This window comes from Phycodurus eques, chromosome 6 (assembly GCF_024500275.1).
Source record: "Phycodurus eques isolate BA_2022a chromosome 6, UOR_Pequ_1.1, whole genome shotgun sequence".
NCBI lineage: Eukaryota > Metazoa > Chordata > Actinopteri > Syngnathiformes > Syngnathidae > Phycodurus > Phycodurus eques.
Window position 1 is genome coordinate 10,923,466 of NC_084530.1, and position 21,126 is coordinate 10,944,591.

At 41.0% G+C, this 21,126-nt stretch overlaps 2 protein-coding genes across 6 annotated transcripts; one reads left to right on the forward strand and one right to left on the reverse strand.

Moving 5' to 3' along the window:
* Window positions 1-1,281: 1,281 nt before the first annotated feature.
* On the reverse strand, window positions 1,282-11,808 carry r3hcc1l (R3H domain and coiled-coil containing 1-like). Its single transcript, XM_061679601.1, has 7 exons — window positions 11,733-11,808; window positions 10,578-11,028; window positions 8,434-8,615; window positions 7,802-7,872; window positions 6,008-6,103; window positions 5,793-5,933; window positions 1,282-4,157 (listed from the first exon to the last, which is right to left on the reverse strand). The coding sequence occupies exons 2-7, from the start codon at window positions 11,007-11,009 to the stop codon at window positions 4,105-4,107; spliced, it is 975 nt and encodes a 324-aa protein (XP_061535585.1). The 5' UTR covers window positions 11,010-11,028; window positions 11,733-11,808; the 3' UTR covers window positions 1,282-4,104.
* Window positions 11,809-12,057: 249 nt separating this feature from the next.
* Window positions 12,058-20,689, forward strand: crtac1a (cartilage acidic protein 1a). Of its 5 annotated transcripts, XM_061679495.1 has the most exons (16): window positions 12,058-12,152; window positions 12,778-12,983; window positions 13,782-13,978; window positions 15,794-15,930; window positions 16,015-16,171; window positions 16,248-16,382; window positions 16,597-16,689; window positions 16,819-16,955; window positions 17,033-17,169; window positions 17,299-17,418; window positions 17,782-17,864; window positions 18,032-18,132; window positions 18,205-18,373; window positions 19,953-20,098; window positions 20,170-20,209; window positions 20,290-20,689. In XM_061679495.1, exons 2-16 carry the CDS (start codon window positions 12,787-12,789, stop codon window positions 20,295-20,297), a joined length of 1,857 nt encoding a protein of 618 aa, XP_061535479.1. In that variant the 5' UTR covers window positions 12,058-12,152; window positions 12,778-12,786; the 3' UTR covers window positions 20,298-20,689. The 5 variants fall into 5 exon arrangements, with proteins under 5 accessions (XP_061535479.1, XP_061535482.1, XP_061535480.1 ...); XM_061679498.1 differs by lacking the exon at window positions 17,299-17,418 and having other exon boundaries at window positions 20,290-20,687; XM_061679496.1 differs by lacking the exon at window positions 16,597-16,689 and having other exon boundaries at window positions 20,290-20,687.
* The last annotated feature ends 437 nt before the right edge of the window (window positions 20,690-21,126 follow it).

A 21,126-nucleotide genomic window follows, 5' to 3' on the forward strand; every position in this document is an offset into this window, starting at 1 on the left:
GAGCTGGACATGTTATTTTCATGAAAGTCTTTTTTGGGAAAATCGCATCACCATTATTAAAGAGCAGGCGGCCAGAGAATGTCTATTATTACTTTATCAATATCCCTACTGCTGATCCAGTTCATCAGTTAAAAGTTTGCTCGTCTTCCTCGACTTTCTGCTATCTGTGCTTTGATTTCTTACAAGCATTATACAGTAGACGTATGTATAACTTCTACATTAATTTCCCTTGCTAATGGATTAAAAAATTCTATTCAAAACTCTTATTTTTCCTCCATTCAGTCCATAACAGATCAACTGAAAAAAAGGCATCATGCCATGTGTCAAGTCTTAATGTATAGCTATTGTGCAGTCTCATCCAGCAGACTATACTAAGGTTAAATAAAATATTTTTCTCCTTCGCTTTGGGAAAAACAGAGTGCTAAGAAGACAAAAAGTAAATGTGCGTTCAGTTGATGTGAAAAACCAAGTGTGCGATGAGCAATGTGGCGTACATACAGTGTCATATTCACTCTGCGGGACAGCATAAAATGCATTCAATTGTCAGCGTGTGGCTGATCAAACAAGTATTGTCTGCAGGTTTTCAACACATTTAGTTTCATTGACCTATTGATTGCATTTCCCCTCACAGATGTTCGCGAAGCTGAGAGACTATTTTGAAAGTCAATTTGATGCTGAAAACAAGCAACACATTTGCAGCTCATTCTATTTTACAGAATGAGGTTTAATTACTGGTTGATGAGTTGATTGAAAAGCTATGCTACATGGTATGTGTTCAGCTGGGCTCAGCCTCAAACAAGGCATCTGCTTGAAACTTCATCCTGTATCTGAGGAATTTTATATCAAATAAAGCGGAAATTAGGCGGCACGGTGGCCGACTGGTTAGAGCGTCAGCCTCACAGTTCTGAGGACCCGGGTTCAATCCCCGTCCCCGCCTGTGTGGAGTTTGCATGTTCTCCCCGTGTCTGCGTGGCTTTTCTCCGGGCACTCCGGTTTCATCCCACATCCCAAAAACATGCATTAATTGGAGACTCTAAATTGCCCTTAGGTGTGAATGTGAGTGTGAATGGTTGTTTGTTTTTATGTGCCCTGCGATTGGCTGGCAACCAGTTCAGGGTGTACCCCGCCTCCTGCCCGATGACGGCTGGGATAGGCTCCAGCACGCCCGCGACCCTAGTGAGGAGAAGCGGCTCAGAAAATGGATGGATGGATAAAGCGGAAATTAAACTGTGGTTGAAATTGAACTTTTTGAACTTTATCTCTCGAGTGAAGCACCATAAACTCCAGATTCTTTACTTTTAATGAACAAACACCACCCCAAGCTCAACCTTGCTCAATGGTTGCTAAATCAGTGATTCACATTTCATGAAATACCAACAGAACTCACTTTTCATTCCCCTCAATATATTTACACAAGTCTGTCAGATACAGAGTCCTCAGTTCATAGAATCATGTTGCAGAAAACATTCACTTCAAGTGACGCCCAAGAGTCAATGTGAGGTTCCAGACACAAGAGATTATGTACAGTCCATTCTACAACCCCAATTCCAATGAAGTTGGGACGTTGTGTTAAACAAACAAAACCAGAAGACAATAGATTTGCAAATCATGTTCAACCTATATTTAATTCAATACACTACAAAGACAAGATATTTAATGTTCAAACTTCTAAACTTGATTGTTTTTAGCAAATAATCATTAACTTAGAATTTTATGGCTGCAACACATTCCAAAAAGCTGGGACAGGTGGCAAAAAAGACTGAGAATGTTGAGGAATGCTCATCAAACACCAGTTTGGAACATCCCACAGGTAAACAGTCTACAGGAAGTCCTCGAGTTACGACGTACTCGACCTATGACGTTTCGACTTTACAACACCCGTGCTTCGTCCGCCATTTTGTCCCCAGCACCGTAGTGGACAGTAGAACCTGCACATGCTTCCTCAGCAATAGCTCTCACAGCCTCCCCTCCTTCTTCTCCATCCACCTCTCAGCAGTAAATGGTAAGTGCAGCATCTTATTTTCTTTATTTTAATGTATTTTACTTTCTTTATATGAAGTATTTCAACAAAAATTTAGACTTTAACGGTGAAATCCAATTTACGCGGCAATCCGGGTTACGTCGCCAGCGTAGGAACGGAACTCGTTCGTAAATCGAGGACTTCCTGTAATTGGGAACAGGTCGGTGCCATGATTGGGTATAAAAGAAGCTTCCCTGAATTGCTCAGTCATTCACAAGCAAAGATGGGGCGACGTTCACCTCTTTGTGAACAAGTGCGTGAGAAAATAGTCACAAGTGCGTGAGAAAATAGTCAAACAGTTTAAGGACAAAGTTCCTCAACGTACATATGGAAGGAATTTAGGGATTTCATCATCCACGCTCCATATCATCATCAAAAGGTTCGGAGAATCTGAAGAAATCACTGCATGTAAGCGGCAAGGCCGAAAACCAACATTGAATGCCCGTGACCTTCGATCCCTCAGGCAACACTGCATCAAAAACGGACATCAATGTGTAAAGGATATCACCACATGGGCTCAGGAACACTTCAGAAAACCAACGTCAGTAAATACAGTTCGCCGCTACATCCGTAAGTGCAACTTGAAACTCTACTATGCAAAGCAAAAGCCATTTATCAACAACACCCAGAAACGCCGCCGGCTTCTCTGGGCCCGAGCTCATCTAAGATGGACTGATGAAAAGTGGAAAAGTGTTCTGTGGTCCGACGAGACCACATTTCAAATTGTTTTTGGAAATTGTGGATGTCGTGTCCTCCGGGCCAAAGAGGAAAAGAACCATCCGGACTGTTATGGACACGAAGTTCAAAAGCCAGCATCTGTGATGGTGTGTTAGTGCCAATGGCATGGGTAACTTACACATCTCTGAAGGCACCATTAATGCTGAAAGGTACATACAGGTTTTGGAGAAACTTATGCTGCCATCCAATCGACGTCTTTTTCATGGACGCCCCTGCTTATTTCAGAAAGACAATGCCAAACCACATTCTGCACGTGCTACAATAGCATGGCTTCGTAGTAAAAGAGTGCGGGTACTAGACTGGCCTGCCTGCAGTCCAGACCTGTCTCCCATTGAAAATGTGTGGCGCATTATGAAGCGTAAAATACGACAACAGAGAAGCCGGACTGTTGAACAGCTGAAGCTGTACAGGAAGTAAGAATGGGAAAGAATTCCACCTACAAAGCTTCAACAATTAGTGTCCTCAGTTCCCAAACATTTATTGAATGTTGTGAAAAGAAAAGGTGATATAACAGAGTGGTAAACATGACCCTGTCCCAGCCTTTTTGGAACGTGTTGCAGCCATAAAACTCTAAGTTAATGATTATTTGCTCAAAACAATCAAGTTTATCAGTTTGAACATTACATATCTTGCCTTTGTAGTGTATTCAATTAAATATAGGTTGAACATGATTTGCAAATCATTGTATTCTGTTTTTATTTATGTTTAACACAACGTCCCAACTTCATTGGAACTGGGGTTGTACCATGGCTCAGCTAAAAATATGCTATATAGCATTTAAACCACAGGGTAGCCAAGCCTAGAGAGAAGAGACACAATTCAGTAGCTACACTACTGGACAACACCAGCATCTACCCTGATGTGGACCACTTGTATGTATGCACACATGAAATCTGACATACATTTGAAAAGTAACAGTACAACTTACTTTGCAAATACAATAAAATGCTCAGAAATGTTCAATATCAACATTTTAAAAATGTATTAGTCTGGCTTGACAAAAGATTGCTATGTCCCTGTGTGCAACATCTGAATTGCAAAATTGTGACATAACATTTAATCTTGACTGAAAAGCATTAAATGGATGGTTGAGACATATTGTTACTTAGAATGCTCAGCGAATTAATGATTTTTTTAAAAAGATAGATTACCAAAAGAGTTTAGTACAAGCGAATGTTGAGGTCATCTCAAGGGTGTATCTGTCCCTGCATGAAAAAAAATCCCATGAATAGTCTACAAACTTCAGAGATGTAACACTGCACACTTGGATAAGGGTGGTACTCTATGTCTCCGGGTGTGGCCTGAAAGGAGTCTAGCGAATCAAAGCGGAAGAGTTTTCTCTCCAATCACCGTCCCTCCCAAGCATCTTCCCTCTGTTTGGCTGCCAGACGCTTTTGTTCTGAGGATAAATCACAAAGGCAATTAGGCTTACCTAAAAGCAAAATACATTGCAACACTGGCATGATTTGTGACACCAAATCTGCATGGCTGCTTGTGCCACGCATAGATTCGAGCGAGACCATAAATATGACTTTGAACACAATGAGACGTGGCAGAAGGTTGGGGACAAAATGTTCAGGACATGATGCACTTCTACACTGGCTCCTAAAAAACACAGCAGGACATGCATACTAAGAACAAAGGAGCTTTTTTGCCTTCCTGGCTGGCAGTTCAGTGGACAGCCACTTGTGGTTTATTGTGCCTATATACTTACATTCCCTCTGCGAAGGGAAAGGCTGTTGCACTGATTATAGACTTGCTTTGAGCCACACAACAGTGGACAAAGAGCAACTTCATTTTACCCCAAGTTGCAACGCCACTTTGCACTTGATTTGCTAAGTGGGAGAAGAGCTACCACTTGTGGTGAAAGCATGCAGATGCATGACGCAAGCGCTTGGTCAAAGCTTTTTTGCCTTGACAGTAGTTATGGAACTTGTCCCCCTCTGGTGGGTTACTTACAGCTGTACAGTGCTCCCCTGCCAAAGCATGGTTTTTATTATTGATCGTTTTTTTTATGACTTTCTACATTGGAGACCTACGACCACTTCCATGTTAGTTTTAAAAAAGTTGAATACATCCACAAATTCGAATTTAGAGTTGCTTGCCTTCAGTGTAGTACCACTAAGTCGCAATATGTCAACTGGAACAAATGCAGCACGATGACGCTCCTTCAGTGCAGTACAGTAACACGTTTTGCCATTTTATATGTTGTTCCCACAGATCAGAAAGAATATATGCCTGAGGGTATTGTTGTATGCGATTTATATAGGTTGCTGCTCCGTGTGTGCTAAAGTAGCAGTTGTTTGAAAGTTTTTGAGTATTTACCTTAATTTCTCTATTTGGGGAGCACTGTATGAACAAGACAGTGCTCAGTGTTAAAGTATGTTTCTTAATAAGTTTAAAACAAGTGGGTCTCCATAGATTCATCAGGTCTCACAGATTTTCACCTATTTCGGGTGTATTTGGAACACATTCCCGTGATAAACAGTGGTCCACCACTGTAGTATGGTACATAAAGTGATGCTGATGGTATCACGAAGAATGCTTAGACAACTCTTCCTGCTCAAAAGACCAGTGTTTATTAAACTGGAAGTGACAAAAAGATGTACAATCTGGACTGCCGTAAAAACCGCCAGTACCCCCACTTACTGACCCTTGAGGACTTGCACGCTGCCAGAACTAAGACAAGAGCATGCAAAATCCTCGTAGACACTCCACATGCTAGTCACCACCTCTTCCAGCTCCTTCACTAAAGTAGGCGCTACCGATCAATGCAAACTAAAACAAGCAGACAGTCCTACAGCTTCTTCCCTCTTGCCATTAAATTGCTAGTCTAAGGGTCTCTCCAGTGTGTTTTTATGTCTCAACAGTATTTTTGGTCAAAATGGCTGATGATTGATTGGTGCATTAGAGCGGCTCCTATTACCGGAGACAAATTCCCTGTGTGTTTTTGACATACTTGGCAAATAAACATTTTGATTCTGATATAGCCAATGTACATGGAGCTGTGTACTGTACTCAGTTTTTGATCTACCTTTGGCCTCCTGCAGCTTCCTCTTCTCTGCCTCCCGCTGCTCCTTTGTCACGTTGCTCTTCACACCGAGGGCGCCGATCACAAGCCTGCGAGCCAGAGCTGCGCTGGTTTGAGGTCTCTCCTTCACAGGCAGGGCAGATTCTGAAGATGGGAGAAAGATATGCATCTTCCATGACAGAAGAAAACCAATATAAATCAGAGTATCGTATATCTACCAGAGCAGCTACGAGCTGCGGCCTTTGTCTCTGAAGTTGATTTGGAGAGGGGTCGCATCTTCATCAGTGGATGCTTGGATCTTAATGCCTCACGGGCTACAAAAAAGACAAGCGTAAAAGCAACCATATGGAGCAATTTTACCTTTAAATGACACGTTTTGATTACACTGCCTGGTAACAAGGCAAATAGCATCTCTTGTTGTCATGGTGACCTGACAGGAAGAGGAACTGATCACCTACTCTAGTGGCGTATCATTTTCCTGGAGATTCCCCAGACACAGTTTATGTTATGATACCTGAGCACACAGTATATGAGATGGCCTTTTCAAATATTTGAAGAGAACACAACATGACAGACTCAGGGAATAACTTTAAGAACTTGAATATGGGTGTATAAAGTTGATCAATGATCAGTCTTTATTTCATTTTTATAATTTCATTTCACTTGCCTCAGCCTAGATCAGCTTGTCAAAAAAAAGCGTGTTTGTTGTTGTTGAACTCTATTTTACTCTATTCAATCTTCAAACCGGTGGAGGGAGCCCATGTTCATAAGAAAATAGAATTAAATACTTCCTTAACATTGACTCAATAAGAACTACAGTTTTGTACAGTTACTGTATGGCTACAATGGCAATATAACAGGAAATGTTACTGTGTTCATAATTAACCACTCACATTAAAACTCATGTTAAATGGGAGTCAGCACACACTCGCCACCATTTAAAGTGCATCTGATTATCTCAAAATAAAGTTCAGATGTTCTAGTAGGCTTTTGCTTACATTTTTGTAGTTGCAGCTTACAGCACAAGCCATGATCCGCAGAGCTCCGACAGTGTTAGATGGATCTAATTGTTCAAAGGTATCAGCCAGAAGAAGGCGACAAGAATTTCAAAGGCGTTAAACATACCAAGGAACACAGTGCCGAAAGGCGTCATCAAGTGGGGAAAAAGTGACATTACAAAGACCTGGACCTCCATTCAAAATTGACGAAATGACGAGAAGAAAAATGGTCATGGAGGCTGACAGCAGCATCGAGGGAGCTACAGGAATATCTAGCAAGTGCTGTCTGATTAGTACAAATGACAACAATATCCCAGCTTCTTCGTATGTTAGGGCTGTAGGGTGTGGTAGCAAGAAGGAAACCTTCCCTCACAAATTAAAAAAAGAAGGAAAAAAAAAAACACGAAATCTCACAAACGGATGTGGATGATCATGATCTGATGAAAACCAAGGTCAAAAGGTATGTTTGGTACAAACACAACATCGCTCATCATCTGAGGAACACCATTCCTACAGTGAAGCATGGTGGTGGCAGCATTATGCTTTGGGACTGTTTTTCTTGAGCTGCAACTGGAGCATTAGTCAAGGTGGAGAAATTTGTTACAGTTCCAAAGCATTTTTTTGCTCAGGAGACATCTATTAGAACATTTGAATTTTATTTAGGGGTTAATCAGAGACACTTTAAATGGTAGGAGGGGTGTGCTGACTCCCATAAACTTGAGTTTGAATGAGATTGGTTAATTCAGAACACAGCCACATCCCCCGTTATAAGAGGGTCTGCACACTTGTGCAACCACTTTATCTAAGCTGTGTATTTTTATATACCCCGTCTAAAAAAATAATAAAATATTGAGTTGTACAGGTTATAGGTCACATTAATGGTGATAATTTTTTTTAATTATTTATCTGGGTCTCTTTGTTTTAGTCAAGAAAAATACTGGCATTTAAACAGAAGTGCATACTTTTTATGTCCTCTGTAAGTGGTTTCCTCTGAACCACTTGCGCTTGACTTACCTACAGTTGGGCTTGCAAAAAGACCTAGAGCGTGTGCATCGTCAATCCACTTGATATCGAAGTCTCTCTGTCTGAAAAGACAATGAAGTGTGTAAAGAAAAAAGCAAACAAAAAAAACATATTTGCAGTCAATGGCTGACCCATAGCACTGCTGATCGGCATTTAGCAAGTCAGAAAATAATTGCGATATTGCATTATTCTCCAGCTTGTTTGAGCTTCACTGGACACCAAGTACTAAAATAATGTTCAGCATTTATACACACTGTCACATAAGTTTCGTGCATATGTTTATTATTGTCAGAATAACTTAAAGAGGAGAAGCCACAGCAGTGAGAAGTGTTTTTCATGTTTTGTGGTTGTCTTACTGAGCGAGCGAGGGGTAAAAGCTCTCAGTTTGATTCATTTCAAACTACAATAATAATTATTACCTCACTGACAGTGCTCTCTGTTTATTAATAACACATTCACTGCCATTGACAGCTTTAGAAGTCAAACATCTATGTTAACTGGGAAGGCTGGCAGTGAATGAGTTGAGGAAGAATGTTTGATACAGCTCTTGGACTGGCTTTTATCATGCAAGTGTACCTAATGTTGTGTGGACAGCGAGCGTACATATTGTGAAATTTACATACTGGTATCCTTGAAATAACTTGACAAGATCCTCTGTTTTAAACTCAGGAGGAATATCGTAGATCTCAATGATGTGAGAGAGGTCTTCCTCACACTGGTCCATGTCGTCATCAAATTGCTCCATGTTGTAATAATCAAATCTGGCCTCCTGGATTGACTTCTTTCGACCTTCACTCAAAGACAGCTGTTGAAAAAAGGAAATTACAGCAGATGGATAAAGGAATCCAAACGCGACGGTGACAACTATTTTAATTTCCTTTTTTATGGCCTGGTGATCCTTAATTATTTGAGTAAAACATAAGTGTTGCTCTTGTCTAGGTGCTTATAAAACCATGAAATAGTGTAGCAATAGCAATAGTTACAGTAGAGGTTCTATTTGAAGATTAGCTGAAGTAAAACAGAATATATGTCCATGAATGAGAGGGGTGGTGGGGGAAGAGTGAGGCTACAGGGAGAAGAGATAGCAAGGGTGGAGGACTTTAAATACTTGGGGTCAACCGTCCAGAGCAATGGTGAGTGTGGTCAGGAAGTGAAGTAACAGGTCCAAGCACGTTGGAACGGGTTGAGGAAGGTGTCAGGTGTGTTATGTGACAGAAGAGTCTCTGCTTGGATGAAGGGCAAAGTTTATAAAACAGTGGTGAGGCCAGCCATGATGTACGGATTAGAGACAGTGGCACTGAAGAGACAACAGGAAACAGAGTTGGAGGTGGCGGAAATGAAGATGTTGAGGTTCGCTCACGGCGTGACCAGGTTGGATAAAATTAGAAATGAGCTCATCAGAGGCACAGCCAAGGTTCGATGTTTTGGAGAAAAAGTTAGAGAGACCAGACTTCAATGGTTTGGACACATCCAGAGGAGAAATAGTGAGTATATTGGTAGAAAGGTGATGAGGATGGAGCTGCCAGGCAAGAGAGCTAGAGGAAGACCAAAGAGAAGGTTGATGGATGTCGTGAGAGAAGACATGATGCCAGTTGGTGTTCGAGAGGAGGATGCAGGAGATAGGCTTACAAGGAAAAGGATGACGCGCTGTGGCGACCCCTAAAGGGACAAGTCGAAAGGAAAAGAAGAAGACAGTAGAGGTTCTATTGAGGTTCATTGTTGGTGCACTTGCTAAATCGTGGATTTTTAAACAATCGCTTATGTGATTTTACCGGCATGTCTCAATTTAGAGTTGAGCGCCTTAAGTGTGGTACCATGTTATGCCACATGCCAGGCAGCACTGCGATCTACTGGAAGAGATGCAGCATAATAAGAAGCAAGAAGAAGCATAGAATGTCCCCAAACCCCCAAGTTCCAGTAATACGTATCGTTCTCACAGAGCAGAGAATACATGCATGTGAGTATTGTTGGATACTCAGTGTGTTAAAGTAACAGTTGTTTGAAGTGTTATGATTCCCCAAATATCTATGCAAATTTACCCTGTCTACGGCGTTACACATTATATGTTAGCATTAAGCCAGTGGACTTTGATTAGACAAACTTATATAGTTCAGTGTTTAAACTTCCAGTGTAAAAATTCTCTTTTGTTTTGTGTCAGTTTTACAGTAAAGTTCAACTGGGAGTGACAAATAAACAGCTTAAAGCAAGCGTGCTCAGCATCTTATTTGGAGAACTGTGTGAGAAGTGAAAATAGGCACTAAGGAATACCTGCAAACAAGGGTCAGCAGCATGGTGCCCGCAGTCATCAGGTTGCCCTCAAGGACCGCCTATTCTAACAATAACTTAACAGTGAAATTAAATTCCAGATAAAATGATTAAATCATTGTTGATAATTATTGTGAGCAAGCATTAACATACCCTGTTCATGTTAATGATTTCACATCTTCACATTCATTTGTAGTTTGAAGTATGTATCAAACTGGTAGCCCTTCACACAAAAATGTTGGCGAGACCTGCTTTCAAAAGTGTGTTTAAATAGGTTAAAGTGAGTTTAAAATATATGGGAGGACTAAAACTAATTTTGGGAACTTTTTTAATATGGTCGCTATTCGCCTATTGCAGGTGGCTGGAACATGTTCTTCCTGATAAACAGGAGTTCACTAAAATAATTTCACAGCACCGCAGTTGAGTTGACTGTCTTTTATAGGGAACATTTGACCCCTACCACAATGTGTTCTAACTGCATTTGTTTTAGTTAAATACCTACCTCTTCAAGCTGCCGTTGAATGAGACAATCTCCATCGTCATTAAATAAGGTGTCCCAACTGTCCTCTTGTGCTTTTTCGTCATGACAGGATGCATCGGTAACATCTGGCGAGTCGAGCTGTCCATTGTTCTTCAACTCTGGACCCTGTCCATTCTGCATCTCGTCTCCATCCACTCCTCCAGGCGTCAGCTCAGCTCCAGCTCCAGCTCCTGCTCCTGCTCCTACTGTTCTGTCCTTGTTTTTGGCATTCTTTCGAGCCTTGTCCGTGTAGCGAGGCCTGGGTCTTGGTTTTACCGCTCCTTCAATGTGGGGTTTGTCTTTCGGTGTGTTGAGTCGTTTCTTTGGCACGTAAAGAGCCTGATTTGGCTTCTTGGACTGAGATGTGGTCGGTGTGTCTGAAGCACTGTCGTTCTTTGGTTGTTCCGTTTCCATTGTAATTTTATCAATGTATCTAGAACAAAGCGACACGGGGGGGGGGGGGGGTTAAAATACCATAATTAATATAAAATATTGATTAATTTGTCCATTGAAAACCTCTGACCATGGTTAAGACGTAAAAACGTGATACATCTTGCTATCTGCAAGTTAGGCTAGCTAGCATTACTGTAAGCGTTATGAGGATTCCCACATAATTTCTGAGCCGGACACGCCCTACCCCAACATGATTGGCTCCTGCTTGGCGGAAGGGCAGGCAGATGACCGTCCCAAATATGTATTACATTTGTACGAAATAAAAACAAAGAAGTGTGTTATGGTTAGGCTGGGGCTTAAGGTGGTTTAGGATGGGTTAAGGTTAGGATTGGAGTGGGTTAGGGTTAGTGTGAAACATTAACGCAGACACACTCAAGTCACAGTTGTTTCGCGTCTAGAAGCAGTAGGGCGCGTTCTACAGGGATACGACAACCAATCATAGTGCAGCGCCGCGTGTCCTGGAGCCAATAAAATTGGAGCAGGGCGTGTCGTGCCTAGAAACTAAGTGGGAATTAAATGACGCCACTGGTACAACTAGCTAAACCGAGCAAGGTAACTTTTCATTCATCGAGGTTGCAATGAAAAGGACACGAGTGAGAAAAAAAATCACTACTGTAATCCTCAGTTCTATACTTCCCTTTTCAATCAAAGTATAAGGCTGGAAAGTGTTACTTAAAAACCTACCCGTGTTTTGATGAGAATCAGATTTTGACGCAGGACTAACGCACCCGTTAGCTTCAAAACGCAAAGCATTGTGGGAAGTGGAGTTCCTCTAACCTGTTATGAAACATGGAGAGGCTTGGTAGATGATGTGACCTCATATCTCAATTTTGTTGAATACATTTTCTAATAAAACATATCTTGTGCCGAAAGTCATCAGCGTGATGTCGAATAGTAACAAATCATTATTTCATGAGAGTTCCCATGATCTCTGTGACTTGCACTCGTCAGCCATTGGATAATATCCTGAAAGCTGATTGGCTTACACGTTCCACATGTTCCACTGTTTCCTAAAGCTTTTGTAATACTGTCGAATCGCTCACAGCATCGTCGCTGCAGTTTTCAATTATCGGCTTCATCTCCATTCACAGATAGAACTGCCAGGTAAGGCAGTAGTACAGCATGCGTCAGGTGTTTTATTTTTATTTTTTTTGCTTTTATTAAATGCATGACTGTTCCTTGGGCAAAAATGAAGATTCTTTATGCATGCACATGTAATTTGCTCTCACTAAAGCATAGGTGGGTAGTAGCCAAAAAATTGTACTTAAGAGAACACCACTACTTTTGAAAAATATGACTCAGGTAAAAAGTATTCCTCCACAGAGTAGATAAGTACTCAGTGAAAAAAAATACTCACGTAGCAAGCATATTAAAGCAAGCTAACCAACTAAATTATTCCCTTTTCGTTTTTCTTCCTCAAGGTGCTTTGTTAAAGTTTTTGTTCAAATCACAGAATTGAAAATGTATGTAAAGTTAAAAGGATTTCTAGATAAGTTATTTTATCAAAGATACATACAGCATATAGATCCACTGTGCAATGTTGTGTGTATGTGGATGCAGATTCACCATGATTTATGGGTCCCTGATCATGTTTGTGCATCTCGGAAGCGGGACGCACATCAAACGAGATCCCTGTTCAACTCTTCCCCCTTATTTAATACGATCTAATGATCACGTACAATATATTGTATAAAAAGTCATAAAACCGACTTTCTCTTTGTATCTCCAGGATTCCGAGATGAGAGTAACAGGATTGTTGGTCCTCCTGATCGGACTCTGGAAACAATCCCACTCTCAGAGAAGTAAACCAGTGTTCCAGGAAGTTACACAGACCCTCCTTCCTCCTGACAGGCTGCACAATCCAACACAGCTCAACTATGGAATGGCAGTAACAGATGTAGATGGTGATGGCGATCTCGAAGTAGTGGTGGCCGGGTAAGTGAAAGGGGTTTGAAACTGAAAGGCCGAATGCTGAATACAGGAAGTCCTCGAGTTACGACGTACTCGACCTACGACATTTCGACTTTACGACCCCCGTGCCTCGTCCGCCGTTTTGTTCCCAGCACCATAGTGTTTCTGCTTAGCTAGTGCATAGTGCTTGTCTGTGTTTGTGCACCGGGAGTATCTTTGCCTTATTTACACACTCTCAGCACTAATGGTAAGTACAGCATCTTATTTTTGTATTTTAATGTATTTTAGTTTCTTTATACGAAGTGTTAACCTTTCCTGCTACGGTCACCTGACCGTGGTCGGGAGACGCAGGGGAGACGCCTTCTCCAGGGCCGAGGTTGTCCTCCTCGGGGTTAACTCCCTTCTCTCGTTGCACAGCTGAGCTGGGTGGCGGCAACAATAAAGGCACGAAGCACGGATTTGCTGCTTTAATGGCTTTATTAGCTCCTCTGCACATCCTCCGCTAATCGCTACTCTTCCCCGGTCGCCGTCGCTGTAAACACTCGCACCGGCGCGCACTCCTTCCTCCGTCGCAGTCCCGTCTCACTCACACATCGACGCACACGCCCACACACACTGAGCTTGCTGTCACAATCACGTGGGACAATACCCGTAACAGAAATATTTCAACGTACATTTCGACTTTAACGGTGTAATCCGACTTAGGCGGAAATTCGGGTTACGTCGCCAGCGTAGGAACGGAACTCGTTCGTAAATCGAGGACTTCCTGTAATGACAATGTGTCTGTGTCTGGATTCTTCACGTTTCTCATTCTACCTTCAGATACAACGGGCCTAACCTGGTGTTGAAATATGACCGCACACAGAATAAACTGGTAAACATTGCTGTGGATGACAGTACCTCGCCATATTACGCTCTAAGGGATGTAGCTGGGAACGCTATTGGTGTCACAGCCTGTGATGTGGATGGAGATGGACGGGAGGAAATCTACTTCCTCAACACAAATAATGCCTACTCTGGTAATTATTAATCATCCATTCATCCATTTTCTATCGGGCTTGTCCTCATTAGGGTCGTGGGTGAGCTGTGGCCTTTAACATCTGACTTTTGGGTGAAAGGCGGGGTACACCCCGGACTGTTCGTCAGCCAATAGCATGACACATCCACAACCATTCACACTTATGGACGATTTAGTGCTCAAGGGCCACGTTTTAAAAATTAACAGATGGGTCAGTTCATTTGTAGATCAGGTACAAAAAAAAAGTTAAAATTTGTATGTAATATATTTAAAATAGTTTATTTTAATAAAAGAATTCATGCTTTCTATTACACTATTTATCATTAATTTGTTTTTATTTGTTAAACATATTTAATAAAATAAATGTAAAAAAAAAAAAAGGTTAATTGTACAATATATGACTTTTTTACTACTATTTGTGATTTAATTGTTTCCAATAAATAAATATATAAATACATTGTTTAATTAGATAAATGAATGAAAAATAGATTAAATACATAATAATTAACCAATTTTTGGGAAATACCCCCCTCTACCTCGAAGAACTACTCACATCCCATTCCTTCTCCTCCGCTTTAGACAGGCTAACCTTCTCCAGCCTCTGAAGACCAGGTTTTGATCAGTGGGTGACCGAGGCATCTGCTCTGCCGCTTCCTGTCTGTGGAATGCTCATCTAAGGCAGGAGTGTCAGTCAATTTTTTGTCACGGGCCACATTGTTGGTACGGTTTCCCTCAGAGGGCCGTTATGACCGTGAAACCATATAAATGTTTCATCGCCTGATCATAGTATTATATATACACACCAAAATGATGGATAACTAGTTTTCAAATCAGAAGTCAAGGATAATAATTGGTATTACTGTAAAACGGTGTTTGGTAACAAAAAAAAAGCTTGCAATATTTCAACGTTATTATTTATTACAACGTGAAATTTTGCTCCAGATTTTAGCAAGAATCATAGAAGTTGACGTACGTGATTTGCTTTCGCCGGCCGCATGAAATAATGTGGCGGGCCGATGTGGCCCCCGGGCTACGAGTTTGACATGCCTGATATTTGGTTTTATCATATCCACTTGATACTCTTTTCATCTGAGAGGCATTGCTTGAGGATATATTTGTTTCTGTTTGACTTCAAATTGATCCCATTAGCCAGACAAAATCACTGCGTGGGCCACTTCCGGTCCGCGGGTTGGAGATTGACATGTCTGATCTAAGAGCACCACAGACTGTAGATGCTTTTACTAAAGACTTGAAAACAGACCTTTGTTGTTCTTTGTTTTTATGTGGCCATCGTTTCTGGTATTATTATTTTTTTTATATATTTCCTTGCATTATTTAGATGTACCATAGTTCCAAGTATTATCTCTTTTAATGTTGCACTGTAGCACTTTGAGATCCTTTGTTTGATACAAAGTGTGTTATAAACCGAATAGATGATGGTGATGATTAAGAATTTAAAAAATATATATATTACAGCACACTTTGTCATGTAAATACTCGGTATGCTAGATTAAAGAACGGAGCAGGCCGTATATGTGGCCCGATCACAATATGTTTTCCACTTGGATTTTGAGGCTTCAATGAACCTAACATAATGTGTCTTTGGAATGCGGGAGAAGCCAGAGTACCTTCAGAGAGCCCTGCGCATGCACAGGGAAAATCCACAAAAAAAATCCAATCCTAATTTTAGTGCAGAACCTCGCATCTTTGAGGTAGATGTGTTGATCACTAGACCGTGTGACAATTATAATTATTCATATGTGTTGGTATTATTATGATTACAGTATGCAAAAAACGATGTTAAATGACATTGCAGGACGGGCCACTTACTTCGACAAGCTCTTCAAGTTTCGTAACGGTCGCTTTGAGGATCTGCTCAGTGATGAGCTCAACGTGCGCCGTGCCGTCGCTAACCGCATGGCGGGACGATCTGTGGCATGCATTGACAGAAAGGTTAGTGACGCTCCACATCCCACCTTTCCTCCTGATCTTTAAGGACTTACTTTCAAAGCATCCCTGGCTCTCACGTTTCTTTAGGGAACAGGCCGCTACTCAGTCTACGTGGCAAACTACGCCAGCGGCAACATCGGACCCCACGCTCTCTTAGAGATGGACGTGGCTGCCAGTGATGTGGCAAATGGCATTATTGCGCTGTCTGATGTTGCTGCCACAGCTGGAGTAAACAAGCTCACAGGTCTTAAAATGAATGTGTGCTCTTTTACACTTGGGAGTGTGAGAACATTTTTACTTACAGTTTCCTTTGGACGCAGGTGGACGCGGGGTTGCGGTTGGACCCATCGTCAGTGATACGAGGTCCGATGTTTTCTGTGACAATGAAAGAGGACCCAACTTCCTGTTCATGAACAATGGAGATGGAACTTTTGTTGACATCGCCAGGCGGGCAGGTGAGAAAAACAGAAAGGAAGGTTGCCTTTGAGTGCAACTTAATTACATCTTAATAGTGACACCTCCATAAGCAGCAGGGTAACCTGTGGGGAGTTTGCATGTTCGCCCATGCTTGCTTGGGTTTTCTCAAGGTAAAAGGTCTTCCTCCCACATTCCAAAAGCATGCATGCAAGCTAATGAGTGTGAATGGTTCTTTTGTCTAAATGTGCCCAGCGAGTGGCTGGCGACCAGTCCAGGGTGTACCCCTCCTCACCCATTCAGCTGAGATAGGCACCAGCTCACCCACAATCGAAATGAGGACAAGTGGTATTGAAAATTGATGGATGCTTGCATGGATGGATGGATAAATAACGCCTCCGAGGTTTAAGACCAATGTTGTCTTGGCAAGAAATTTGATGAATGTATTATAGCTAAACTCTGTGTTTACCCGTAAAGGTGTGGAGGACCAATACCAACATGGTAGAGGAGTAGCACTAGCTGATTTCAACGGCGATGGAAAGACAGACATTGTCTACGGCAACTGGAACGGCCCCCACAGGCTTTACCTACAGGGTAGCAACTCTAATTTCAGGGTGAGTAAGGAGCATAGCACAGTGGGGTAGATCAGAAGTCTAAAAAGTGCTGAGCCTGGAAAATGTCCTCTTTGCAGAATATTGCGACTGCAGGATTTGCATCCCCCTCCCCGATTCGCACAGTTATTGCAGCTGATTTTGACAATGACAGGCAACTTGAGGTGTTTTTCAACAATATTGCCTACAGAGGCAATGCTCCCAACAGGCTCTTCAGGTGAGTACAAGTATTCAAGAAAAGGGGTATCCAACATTTAGCAATTAACTATCCAAAATAGCTCTTTTCAGTCACGATGCTACCTGAAGGCGGCACAATGAGTGACAGGTTAGCACATCTGCCTCACAGTTCTGAGGACCGGGGTTCAAATCCCGACCCCGCCTGCTTGGAGTTTGCATGTTCTCCCAATACCTGCGTGTGTTTTCTCCAGGTACTCCGGTTTCCTCCCACATCCCTAAAACATGCATGGTAGGTTGATTTAAAGAATCCGTAGGATCCGTAGGAGTGAATGTGAGTGCGAATGGTTGTTTGTTTCTATGTGCCCTGCGATTGGGTGGCGACCAGTTGAGGGTGTACCCCGCCTCTCGCCCGAAGAAAGCTGGGATAGGCACCAGCATGCCCGAAACCCTCGTGAGGACAAGCAGTACAGAAAATGAATGAGAAAGAATACAGAACAGGGCAAAGAGGCATTAAAAAGTAAAACAAATATGTCAGATTATCAGCAACATTATCAATAGTTTTTGCGGGTGAATCAGTTCTATTCAGTAAGCGGTAACAATACAATTTAATGCCATATCAATATTCTTCCACCCCTGCTGTGTGTGTTTGCAGGGTGTCGAGAAGAGCTAATGCTGACCCTTTAATCCAGGAGCTTAATGTGGGAGACGCTGCAGAGCCTCAAGGCAGAGGAACGGGTCAGAACACAATATTACCAGGCCGCATATTGTATTTTTGCCATATTGGTGCTAGTAGCTTGCTGTCTGGTTAGATGAGATTTTCAGTGCATGAGCTGCTCATCACAAACACAGGGAGGTTGTTGTCTGGGTCAACACAGTGAAAGGTCTTTGCCTTTTTTCAACAGGCGGCACTGTGACTGATGTGGATGCAGACGGGCAGTTGGACCTTCTGCTGGCACACGGAGAGAGTGCAGCGCAACCAATCTCTGTCTTCAAAGTCACACAGGTGTGCGAGTGTTTGGCTTATGCTAGACTCACTCGGTCCGTCATGATACTAACCTATCACCACGGTTGTCAGGGCTCAACAAATAAGTGGCTTCGAGTCATTCCTCGCACCCAGTTTGGCTCGTATGCGCGAGGTGCTAAGGTAACAGTGTTCACCAAGACGAGTGGAGCTCATATGCGCATCATTGACGGAGGATCTGGGTACCTGTGTGAGATGGAACCTGTTGCCCACTTTGGATTAGGTAACTATGCTGTAACGTTTTACAACAAAGGTGTCAAACTCAAGGCCCAGGGACCAGATCTGGCCCACCACGTAATTTAATATGGCCCATGAAAATGAATCATGTGCATCGACTTAATGTTTATTGCTAAATACCAAAATTGCAACTTGCCTGAACCTTAAATAACGTTGAGCATTGCAAGCCTTTTTTGTCACCATTCCTTTTAAAATAAATCAAATTATAGTTGAACAGTTTGTATTATGATTTGATTTCAAAACTAGGTATCCACCAATTTGTTGTGTATTTGCAGTAGTTTGAGGCGATTTATACATTTACAGTAGGGCTGCAACTAATGATTCATTTGTGAAATGATTCATTGATGAATCGGATACATTTTTGAATTTCCCTACCTTTATGAAATCACAGAACATACAGTTCCTGGTTTGGAAAACAACGATGAACTTTTTTGCTCATTCTTTGATGGACCAAAGTAAAAGGCGATGTTTGCAAATGTCTTATTTTGACGGGAGTACAGAAGTCTGAGAATATTTACTGTTGAGAGGCTGAAATTCCAAGGATTTGGACAGTTTTTATTTAAACAAGATCTTTAAACGATTAATCAAGTATTGAAATAGTTGTCAGTTATTTTGACAATCGATTAATTGATTAATTGTTGCATCTCCAATTTACAGTATATGATTTAATCTATAATTTCACAGTCATAACGGCCCTCTTAGCGAAACCATAACTACGATGTGGCCCGCAGCAAAAATGAATTTGACAATAACGCAGATTCAACAAAGACCATTTTAATTCTGTTTACTGAACCGTAAAAGCCATTCAGCGTAAAGTTTTAAAACAGATGAATTTATAATACAACAGTAAAAGGACCAACAAAAGGCAGTTTTAACAGCAATATGTGAAAAATACAATAGACAATAAAATAAACTACAAATTATGCAGGTAAAACGGAACTTTAAATAAACGATGTACAGTGTATATTAGTTTAACGTAGCTTAGTATAGCATGGCTTAGCAACTCAACTGGAAGCGTAGTTGAAACAGCTAATAAGAATAAGCGAAATAAATTTCATTTCTAGAGTTCACTTAAAAATCTGTTTTATACAAAAAGAAAACATAATGAAATAATGAATCCACAAATACTCTTAATCATTTGACTTTTTAGTCCAGTAGTTGCAATCACTGTAAGAGAAACATTATCTTTCAGCTCAGCCAGCCTTAGAATCAGCATTTATCCAAATGCATAACAAAAAAATCTAATCTAAAAATTTGTCTAAGATTACTTGGGAGGTTGTGTGCTAGTCTCATTGTGTCAAAATACTCCTAAATGCCCAACGTTCCTTATTATTTACAAAATAGAAACAAAAAAACCCTTTCAAATTATAAATGAATGGGATCTTGTGGGGTTAATGGCCTCTTTGCAATAGTGCATACAAACAAACAAGGTTTAATTGATCTGTTTTGCTGTCCTCAAAAAAAGCTGTACATGTTTTTAGATTAAAGTTCCCTGTATTTTGACATGTATTATACATTAATTGGTTAATATTCTTGTGTTTGACATTGTGGTGATGATTTTTTAGGAAACGATGATGTTTCTGTGCTGGAGGTCTCTTGGCCTGATGGTAACTTCATCACCCGTATCCTTCAGCCTGGCGAAATGAAATCAGTGGTGGAAGTGCCATTTCCCAGGGACAGAGAAATGTCCATGCTTGACAGTGACACAGAGGTATGCATTACAGTTTGCAATTCACTGTGTCTTTCTTTAAAATGTAAGTAAATCTATCTTTTGTTTTCCAGTGTGGTAAAGGCTTTACTGTGAAGAACGGCTGCTGCACAGGTAAGCCTTTATTTCAAAGGTAAATTAAGGTATTAAGATATGTTTTTCTTTACTTTTCTTTTATGTTAATGTTTCTGCAGGCATCTGAGGACATGTTCGTCTATCCAACTTCGAAAAAAAGCAATTATTTTTCAAACGTTGCTTTGCTGAGCCTTGTTTTATTTCCTAACTCTGAGTGTGATGAGTAATCTTTTTGTTTAGTTTTTTTTTTTTTTTTCTTTTTTAGTATTCTATTGCAGTTAAAACTCCCATAGTTCACTAAAAATGCTTATTAATGCCTTACTTCCATTCTGTCGTTACAATCTCCTGAAATAAAATGTTTACAATCAACCTACTGGATGATTGTCATTTCATGATTGAATGCCTTATTACAGTTAGTGATAAGTGAGACAACTTGTGTTAGCCTTACCTGATGTTTATCTCCTCCTATGCTTTCTTGCTACCCTCCATCTCATTGTAGCAAAGTGAACTTGGTGTGTCAAAGTTCTACTATCGTGAACAAGCTACATAAAGGCAAGACTCATGTACACAAATGCCTTGTTAATTTGGTTCCATGATTACTCAAATGTTAATTATAACAGTAATTCTTGGCATAAAAGGAGTACCGATAGCACACACAAAAATAGTTCTTCATAGATGTATCAGGGAGAGTAGTGTCAAATGTATTTTTTTAATTTGTCCAACATTATGTGAAATATTTCATTTCTTATTCATTTTGCTCTCCACCAACTTCAGAGGAAATAATGGCTGCTTCCTCTTCTCAAATTTCCAGTCTAATAGTCACTGTTTTTGTCTGACATGTTCCATTAGAATTCAGTCAATATATCAAACTTATAATTGAGTGCTAATTGAACAAGTAAAACAGTTAAGTCACATGTTTTGAGATCCTAGAATAGTCAAACACACTTAAAAATGTA

Bases quoted from the DNA above. Each gene is read 5' to 3' on its own strand.
- r3hcc1l (XM_061679601.1), bottom strand. From the start codon at position 11,009: ATGGAAACGGAACAACCAAAGAACGACAGTGCTTCAGACACACCGACC. The intron at 6,104-7,801 runs GTAAGTCAAGCG...TCTTTTTTGTAG, and splicing joins TTTTGCAAGCCCAACTGTAG to CCCGTGAGGCATTAAGATCC. The intron at 4,158-5,792 runs GTAGATCAAAAA...ATTTATCCTCAG, and splicing joins GAAGCTGCAGGAGGCCAAAG to AACAAAAGCGTCTGGCAGCC.
- crtac1a (XM_061679495.1), top strand. From the start codon at position 12,787: ATGAGAGTAACAGGATTGTTGGTCCTCCTGATCGGACTCTGGAAACAA. The intron at 17,865-18,031 runs GTCAGAACACAA...TTTTTTCAACAG, and splicing joins GCCTCAAGGCAGAGGAACGG to GCGGCACTGTGACTGATGTG. The intron at 20,099-20,169 runs GTATGCATTACA...TTTGTTTTCCAG, and splicing joins TGCTTGACAGTGACACAGAG to TGTGGTAAAGGCTTTACTGT.